The following is a 9,307-nucleotide window of genomic DNA, read 5'->3' as shown; positions in this document are numbered from 1 at the left end:
TGCTTTAGTACTATATATGGGCATAATGTTAAGCCATTGAATACTAATAGATGAATGAAGCCGCCAAAAAGGAAATGGATACCACCAGGTCAGTGTCAATAGAGTGGACCGCCGTGGATATCGGATTTGGAAGCGTGGTGGAATGTCATGATCCTGAGAGTTAAAGGTTTAACCAAATTAGTATCCAACAGTCCTAAGACATCAATGGTTGGGTCGTTGACACAAACAAAGCCTTCAATTAAATTTATTTCCCATTAATATATTATGCAAAAAATCGGTTCCACATTATGAACGCTTAGATCTATACCAACCGAGATGTTCTTCTACTCGACCTACCCTAACCCAAATAACAATTTGTAGTTCACAGCCAGAACCCAAATAACCAAGATGTTCTTCCACTCGACCTATGATTATTGGAACCGTACAAACCCAAATCGTACCTGAGAGAGTGAAGACGCGACTGAGAGAGGCTGAGAGCTGAGGAGGCTGGAGCTGCGAGAGTCTGAGAGAGGCTGAGAGTGACGGAGTTGGGAACTTGGGACTTGAGAGACGAGTGAAGTATCGAAGAACGGAAGAATGGAGATGGAAGACTAAATTCAAACAAAAATGCAAAATGGCACTGTTGTACAATTGGTTATTTTACAATATTCGTATCGGATAATTACTTGATATCAAACCATTTTTAACGGAATAAAAGCGGAAGCGGAAGCCTTGGTTGGTAGATGAATTATAATATATTTGTAAAAAATTTGTAGATGATAGTTGAGCTTAGATGTGAAAGAAGAACCTATAAAAAAAGATGTGCAATAAGAGCATAGGAGCGAAAGTAGAACTAATTGTCAATATTCTCGAAGTGCATATATGGCTCATCTTTCATCGATTATTATTTTCTTTTCCCCAATTATGGAAAGTCTAGGTTTTCATACTAAATGAGTGAATTGGATCAAAGAATGCATCATGATGGTGTCTTACTCTGCACTAATCAATGGTGAACCTCAAGGATTTTTCAAACCTAGTAGAGGCCTGAGATAGAGAGATCCACTTTTACATTTCCTCTTCATCTTAGGAACGGAGGTCCTTTCCATATTGATCACAAAAAAAGAGAACCTAGGTCAAATCAGGGGTATTTCCATCAGCAGAAACAACTTATCACTCTCTCATCTGCTTTTTGTGGATGACCTTATTTTGTTCAGAAAGGCTTCGAGTAATATTGCCTGCAGCTTCAAGGAGTGTCTAGATACCTACTCTCACTGGGCTGAGCAAAAAATCCACATCAACAAATCTTTTATCACTTTTAGTGGAAACACTTTGCCTAGGAAAAAGTTGGAAGTAAAAAATGTCTTTGATTTCAAAAGAGCTCCTTCCAATATCAAATACCCGGGTCTTCCTCTAGTCTTTGGTGCCTCAAAAAAAGTAACTTTCCAGGACATTCATCAAAAAATCACTCAAAAACTAGCGGGGTGGAAGGCAAAAACTCTTTCTCAAGTTGGGAGAACCACTTTAATAAGGTCAGTAGCTAGCACAATTCCCTCTTACTACATGGCTACTATCTCCATTCCAAAAAGCAGCACCACTAGTATTGATAGGGAATTCATGAGGTTTTGGTGGGTTTCCCTTCTGACAAAGCCCATAATTTCACCAAGAACTCATGGAATTCAATATGCAAACCAAAATTGGGTGGATTGGGTCTTCGGCTCACATCAGATTTCAACAGAGCCTCTCTCAAAAATTGGTTGGCAGTTAGCAAACGGGAATAAGAGTATTTGGAGCAGAGTACTAAAGACCAAATATCTGAGAGAAAACTCCTTCTCCACCACTCAGAAACAAAATGATTCATGGATCTGGAAATACATTCACAGGCAAAAAGACTTCTTAAAAAACAGTTTGTGCTACCAAATAAACAATGGAGCAATTGTAAAAGTCTGGACAGACCCCTGGATACCTACCATGCCAAATTTCACTCCAAATCCTAGAGATGAGACAATTCCAAGAGATCAATCTCTCAAAGTTTCTGAGCTCATGATGAAAAATCCTAGAAGCTGGAACATAATTCTTATTCAGGCTCTTTTTCATCAAGACTCGGTGAATGAAATCTTAAAAATTCCTCTTGCCCAACACAACTACCACAGGCTAGAAGACAGAATCATTTGGACCCACCATTCCTCAGGTAAGTTTAGTGTAAAATCTGCATATGCGGCAATCACATCCAACCAAGAGAACACTGGTGAAAATTCCATTCACTGGAATACCTGGAAAGGCCTTTGGAAATTGAACATTCAGGATAGGTTAAAATTCTGTTGTTGGAAGATCCTCAATAATGTCATCCTGACAAAAGCTCTTTTAAAGAGTTTTTTCTACATTGATAGTGAAGCCTGTGTGTGCCCCATTTGTAATACTGGGATTGAAAATCAAGCTCATCTCTTCCTAAATTGCAATTTTACCCGTGTGCTTTGGCATCAGTCCCCTTGGCCCTTAAATATCTCAAATCTGGCTAGCAACACTGTGACTTACTGGATAGAGTTCATTCTAAGTCCACATAGGAACCTAAGAATCCATGTTAATGAGGAGCACCATTTTCAAATCTTTGCTGTAGTGGCTATGGATAGTATCTGGTTTCTAAGAAAAAAAGTTGTCCATGAAGCTTTTAAACCAAACCTCCAAATTTTAATTTCTCAAATTTTGAAAGTGTACAAGGAACATTGTGAAGCTTGGGGCAATAAAATGATAAACACTAGTCATAACTGGAAAGCTGTCCCAAAGGATCACCAGATCCTAACATTTGATGTAGCTGTGAGGACAACAGGAAGCACTGCTGCCGCAGTTTGCAGAAAAGATGATGGTGAAATAATTTTAGTTCACACAAGGCTCATTCATAGTACAAATCCCAACCAAGGAGAAGCCACTGTTTTGTTCATAGGACTGCAAGAAGCAAAGGAAAAAAATAATGAGAACCTAGTCATAGCAGGTGACTCACTGAACACATCGAGATTTGAATTGATGCGCACACTCTGTTACGCAATGGGCAGCCTCCAAATTGATCTTTGGAAGCATACCCTTAATTTCTACTCCTCCCTGTTTGTTAGATTTACAAAGTGGGAAGGATCCTCCCGTGTATTTTTAAAAAGACTGCACCGTTTGCTTGGTGCCGTATCTTGTTTTATTGTTTCACCACGGTTTTATTTTAATAGAAGTAGACTTTGTTTCAAAAAAAAAAAAATTATTTTCTTTTCCCCAACGTTGTTGAGTTCAGCTCAAGATGAGTTTCAATCCTTTTGTATGAGAAATCTGGTTAATAGACGGAAGGACAAGTGCGGATTGGTGTGTACTTACAGATATTTTACATCTGGAGATAGAAATGCAGTGCTCTCAAGTTACCGGGTATGTGTAAAAACTTATCTACATTATAAAATACCCATCATAATCGTCAAGAAAACGGTCCTTAGGCTTACTTGTCGCTTATTACAAATGGACTCCGGACTTTATAGTTTCCATTAGTCCAAGTGATTGACCCAAATACATGATCTTCCTTCAATGGCGTTCCACTGGAAGAAAAGATCACTTGGTAGCTCAGCTTCAATTCGTTTTTCGTAAACTGCAGTTTTTCTGGAACCACACTGACATTTACGCCACTGGGTGCATCCACACTTACAGTATAGACAGTTTCGCCATCCCCAGCCACATTAGTCACCGTCCTGCTCACGTTCTTGCTCTCTTTTCCATTGAAATTGGATACTGCAATTGATGGGTAGTTGATATTGGATATATAATCAGCGCTGGAGTCCTTGGGGCAAGCAAAACCATCTGGAATGGTTTGGGCGATGGTTCGAATTGCAGATATGTCAAGCCCCGAGTAGCAAAGGTAGTTCAAGTAGTCGATGGTGGTGGTCTCGTACACCAACCCTGGTCGTAATGGTCCAGATGTTGTCACCTCCCCTGCACCGTAATCATATGGCGTGGCCATTGCACCCGAGTCCGTTGTAATCGGAGCTTTCAGATTGTTTATCTGAGTCGCTGCAAATCGATGGTCGTCATAGATTAGTAGGCATAGGAAGTCTAGAAAAAATTTACATGTAATTTGTTGTTAAGACTCTGATCACCTGTTGTCATTATGGCTGATTTGATAGCTGAGGGACCCCATGTTCGGTTCTGAGATTTGACAGTGGCGACTATCCCTGAAACATGTGGGCATGCCATGGAAGTTCCTGAGAGAATGTTAAACAACGAGGCTTCTTTTCCTTTTGGAGCTCCTGATTTGTCATTTCCAATCCATGATGCCAGTATGTCCACTCCTGGTGCAGAAACATCAGGCTGCAAAAACAATCACATTAAACATGTTGTTGGTAGAAATTAAATAACATCGTAGAGAATGCAAAGAATCCTTGCCTTGAGAATGTTCCTTGTGTGATATGAAGGCCCCCTAGCCGAGAAATATGCAACATTAGGCGCGGGAGTATATTTCGTCACTGATACTGTTGGTAAAATTGTTGCGACTGGATCTCTTCAGAAATTTCCAAACTAATCAGCGACTTAGATAACGAATCGAAGCTAACAAGTTTTTGGATTATATATACTTTCTAGAAGACAAGAATTATGTGGGTATCATTACCTGGTTGAATTTATATAGGAGAGGACTACCTCGGCATCTTTCGAAGTGATTATGGTTGCTGGAAAATCACCATAAGGATTTGCCACTAACGTTGTTTTGTCATCCATCAAAGCTATACCGATTGCTCCAAGGTCCTTCACTGCATATAACTTGTCATCCTTTGAGTAACCAGAATCCTCATCATCGTTATTGCAGACCACAATCTTCCCCTTGATCAAGTCTTTATCCAATGAACCCGGTTCGCAGTTGCTGAGAACAATCTCAAGCGTTTAACATATTGTGGCAGATTGTGAAACCAAAAAATAAAAGAATTAGAGCGTTTAATTATTTATCTACTTTAATCTAAAGAGATATTTACAACGGAGATAAATTGAAATGAAAAATTCTATACATCACATTACTATCTTACTTTCATATCATTCTGTAATATATGATATATTTATCACTATTAGATGATCATTTATTAGATTATTCTTTATCATCTAATAGTAATATATAAATATGTCACATCTTACATAGTGAGATAAAAATAGAATAAAAATATAGTGTATAGTATTACTCATTGAAATATGTGTTCGCATGTAGTGTTTGAACTTTGCCATTGTTTGCTTTACGTACCTTGCTTCAACTTCTTTGGCACCACTTTTCTTGGCATTCTTAGCGTATATCAATGGATATACAGGGGATTTTTGGAGTGGAGAGAAATTTATGCCTTCACCCTATATAATGTCCATAAAGAGAAATATTATATATAATCAAATTGATTGAACCCTATAATGAAAGAAAATAAGAATTTAAAAAAAAAATTATATATATTTTCCTTTTTCTTTACCTTAATCACTTTGTTTCCGCCTAATACCAAATTAGATTGAAAATCACGGTCAATCGTCGAGGCTGCAACGGTCAAAATCCAAGGTGCAATATTCACAACGGATTCCGCATCGGGGCCGTCATTCCCTGCGGAGCAGACCACAATGATCCCGTGCTCCACCGCGTGAAACGCTCCGATCGCGATCGGATCGCTTTGGAGATCGAGTCGCGATATCGACGAAGTGCCGAGCGAGAGCGATAAAACATCAACACCGTCGTTAATCGCATCGTCGAACGCCGATAGAATAGCGGAGCCACGGCAACCGAATAACGAGCATACGCTATAGACGGCGATCCGTGAGCCCGGGGAGCCACCCTTGGCGGTCCCAGCGGCTAGGCCGTAGTAGGATGCACTGGCAATGGTGGTCCCTGCCGCAGTTGAAGCCACGTGTGTGCCATGGCCAAGCGAATCCCGGGGGGAATTGCTTCCCGTTGCATTGTAGAACCTTGCTCCAATCAGCTTTCTGATGCAAAGTAAAAATGTACAAATTGTCCATTAGAATATACCATTAAAGTATAAGATCTAATATATTCATGCATTTTCTTTCATTTTGACTTCGATTATATAAACTTTTTCACGAGAAAAATGCACTGATACGAACTGATTATATAATTATATAGGAGGTGGAGCGTTACTTGTTACAATTGGAGGAGCTGAAATCATCAGCAGTCATGCAGGTACCTTTCCACCCTGAAGGAAGTGAATTACCCACGATATCCTTGTCACTAAAGCTCTCTGACTCCGGCCAAATTCCTGTATTAATTCCATATATATACCATTCATTCAGAACTCAAAGCCGATCGATCGTTTGAGAACAAGATGAATAAATAGCATGCAAGATGAAAATACATATATATATATATATATGTATAAATAATACTGATCATTAATTAATTACCTGTATCCAAGATGCCGATTATTGAGTCTGATTGATCAAGAGATGAAGTTTCAGATTCAGAATTAGGCGTGGAGTCGATCACTACAGAAGTTTGATACTTCAAGAAATCCCAAGAACGAGTTGTGTGGAGCTGTAATAGAGGATCGGGAAAAACTGATACAACTCCAGGTTTTTGAGCAATCGAACGGGCTTCCTCCTCCGATATCCGAGCTGCGAACCCTGAGAAACCATGCTTGTAGGTGTGTACCAGTGCATTTTCTCTCCTATTGCATATCGCAACAGAAGTATCATGATTCATATATATAATATGCAAATTATTCGATGCCAATGGCCATATCATGTAGGATGCAAATTAAGATACAGTACTGATTATTATATATATCGTTAGATCATCAGGAATTTAATTGGTTCTGCATATAACGGTGATCATATTGAGAAAGAAGTTAAGAAATTAGAACATAAACTCAAGAATATTATTGTACTTTGGTAAATTAATATTAAAGAATATTTTTTTAATTTTCTTATCAATTTAATTTAGTGCTGATCTTATACAATTATTTCAACTAAAATCATTACATATCTTTCAGGAGAAGTATACAAACTAATTAGGATTAATGTAAGAATATTTAAGCATATATATATATATATATAAAAGATCCCTCTACAAACTCTAATTATAATATATTTTCATCCATTTATGTGTTTTAATCCTTTTTTTTATATTGGAGAATTGTTGTTAAAATGAGTGAAAAATAGAAGCAAAAAAACTTTAGAATTAGTAAGGAATATTGCATTTGGACTTGCTTGCCCCTTTTATATTTTGGCAAAATAGTGAGGAGGCCATGGCATTTTCTTTTCTTTAATTTCCTTTTCTTCTGAAGCTAGGAAAATGCTAAGGGGACCGAAGAAATGCACCAATGGTCTTGTTGGGTGCATGCTTCAGTCCCTCTGTAGAGGGACCCTTTTTTCTACAACTCATTCCAGTAACTCCTACAGTTGCTGCTTCCCATGAATGGACTAGCTAATATAAAAGGCGTTCAGGAAAAAGGAAAAAGAAAAAGAAAATGATTGAAAAGAACAAACAAGACAGAAATATTGTCATGCTTCCTAATCCTTTTGCCATTTTTTAAGCATTGAAGAGGTAATCATTTTCGAGTATATATGTATATAGTGTACGTAATTTACCGTCTTAACACTGTGTTCATGAGCTGAACATGGTCATCCCTCAAGGAACCATTTGAAATGTCCGCTGCTCCCATGTATACAATATAAACACCAAAATCATTCCCCGCTTCGGCTGCTCTAGTTTCATCCAAAAACAGGACAAGAAAGACAGACCAGAATGAGAAGAACTGCAGATAATTGCCTTTCATCATTCCCCGTACTTGTACCTTAATTAGAGTCTTTGAATGAACGATCGAGATTATCATTTCAAGAACCCGGACGGTGCTTTATATAGCAGTAATATCAATGTGATCATAGGTCGATTAGGTTGATGGTGGAGAAGGTGAAGGTGAAGGTGAAGGATATGGTTCTGCAAGTGGATAAAGCATTTTGCTCGTGCGCTAGCTGCAGACATATCAAGCTGATCTTATGCCATCCACCCAAAGTGCGCCTTTTGAGAAATGGAAATGCTGGTACTGCTGGCCGGTATGGATTTTGTTGTGGTGGTGAGGAAGATGAAAGTGGTGCGGATGGTTTCTGTCTGGAGTGATAATACTGGATATTCACCAATATCTAACCATAAATATATGTCTAAGGTATAACAAATTATGTAATCTACCCAACTCTCCAGTGCCGTTCAAACATGGAACTTTCCCCCACCTAGGAAGAATATTTCAGTGCGCGCGCTTGCTTTTCTCATTGATCTGTGAAAGTGGAGTAGCCTTCTGATGAACACTTTGCAATGATTTGAGGGGGTGTAATTCTGGGGTCCGATTTTGGAACTGAAATGAGTATTGTGCATGTGGTGCGTTGAACAATTGGGACCCCACCCCCCTCTCTCTCCTCCGATTTAGCTTTAACAAAAAACGCTCGCATGTGAATTAGAGAGAGTCTATGGCATGATTTTGCTCGGCCCCAAGAAGAACTTTGCTTACTTTATTTGTCCGACATTTCATATATTTTATTTTTTTAATTTTTCTTTTTACTTAATAGTTAAAAAAAGTAATAGTTAAAAAAGTGACTGTTAGTGTATTAATATTTTTTATATTTTTTAAAAATATTTTAAATAATTAAAAAATAAAAATAACATTTTGAACTGGCGGTCAAAATAGCACCGCTCGCCCCAAAATCATACCTTTAGAGAGAGAGAGAGAGAGAGAGAGAGAGTGGACTCTGACATAACTTGCACTGCAAAACATATCCTGGGTTGGAGACACGCCCACTAAATTTGTTTACTTGGGATTCGATATAATGGTTATTAAAACAGGCAACAAAGCATCTCATCTCATCTTATCTCATCTCATCGTTACAATTTTTTTAAATTTCCACACAAAATAAAATAAACAATTCAACTTTTTCAAATCCCAAAACAACAATAATATTAAAAAATATATTCTAACAATATTTTATTCAACTTTTTAACTTTAATCTCAACTCATCTCATCTCATCTCATCTCATCTCTGAAAACAAACGAACCCTAAATATGTATAAGATTATTTTTTTTATAAGATATATATTATATATATATAGGATTATGAAGGGAAGTCCAAGAAATCGGCAAATTCAATTCCTAGCTAGTACAAACTCCAAATCATCATGACTTATCAAAAGTTCAGAACTATCTTAAGGCCTTGTTTGTTTTCCAAAAACATCTCATCTCATCTCATCTCATCTCACCTCATCATTATAACTTTCTCAAATCCCTACATAAAATAAAATAAACAATTCAACTTTTTCAAATCCCAAAACAACAATAATATTAAAAAA

The 9,307-nt window shown here is 37.7% G+C and overlaps 1 protein-coding gene across 1 annotated transcript; it reads right to left on the bottom strand.

The window, feature by feature from the left end:
• Positions 1 to 3,418: 3,418 nt before the first annotated feature.
• On the bottom strand, positions 3,419 to 8,211 carry LOC109010434 (CO(2)-response secreted protease-like). The gene is made up of 9 exons (XM_018991272.2): positions 7,561 to 8,211; positions 6,376 to 6,638; positions 6,113 to 6,230; positions 5,439 to 5,940; positions 5,225 to 5,325; positions 4,607 to 4,855; positions 4,384 to 4,498; positions 4,098 to 4,308; positions 3,419 to 4,011 (listed from the first exon to the last, which is right to left on the bottom strand). Exons 1-9 carry the CDS (start codon positions 7,803 to 7,805, stop codon positions 3,446 to 3,448), a joined length of 2,370 nt encoding a protein of 789 aa, XP_018846817.1. The 5' UTR covers positions 7,806 to 8,211; the 3' UTR covers positions 3,419 to 3,445.
• Positions 8,212 to 9,307: the final 1,096 nt, after the last annotated feature.

Source organism: Juglans regia, chromosome 11 (genome assembly GCF_001411555.2).
Source record: "Juglans regia cultivar Chandler chromosome 11, Walnut 2.0, whole genome shotgun sequence".
Taxonomy (NCBI): Eukaryota; Viridiplantae; Streptophyta; class Magnoliopsida; order Fagales; family Juglandaceae; genus Juglans; species Juglans regia.
Note: the sequence above shows the minus strand (reverse complement) of the source record. Positions and strands in the feature narration are given on the sequence as shown.

Coding starts and splice junctions, on each gene's coding strand:
- LOC109010434 (XM_018991272.2), bottom strand. CDS start 7,805: ATGATAATCTCGATCGTTCATTCAAAGACTCTAATTAAGGTACAAGTA. Junction 6,639..7,560: donor ATGAACACAGTGTTAAGACG/GTAAATTACGTA, acceptor GATATGCAATAG/GAGAGAAAATGCACTGGTAC. Junction 4,309..4,383: donor ACACAAGGAACATTCTCAAG/GCAAGGATTCTT, acceptor TTGTTTTTGCAG/CCTGATGTTTCTGCACCAGG.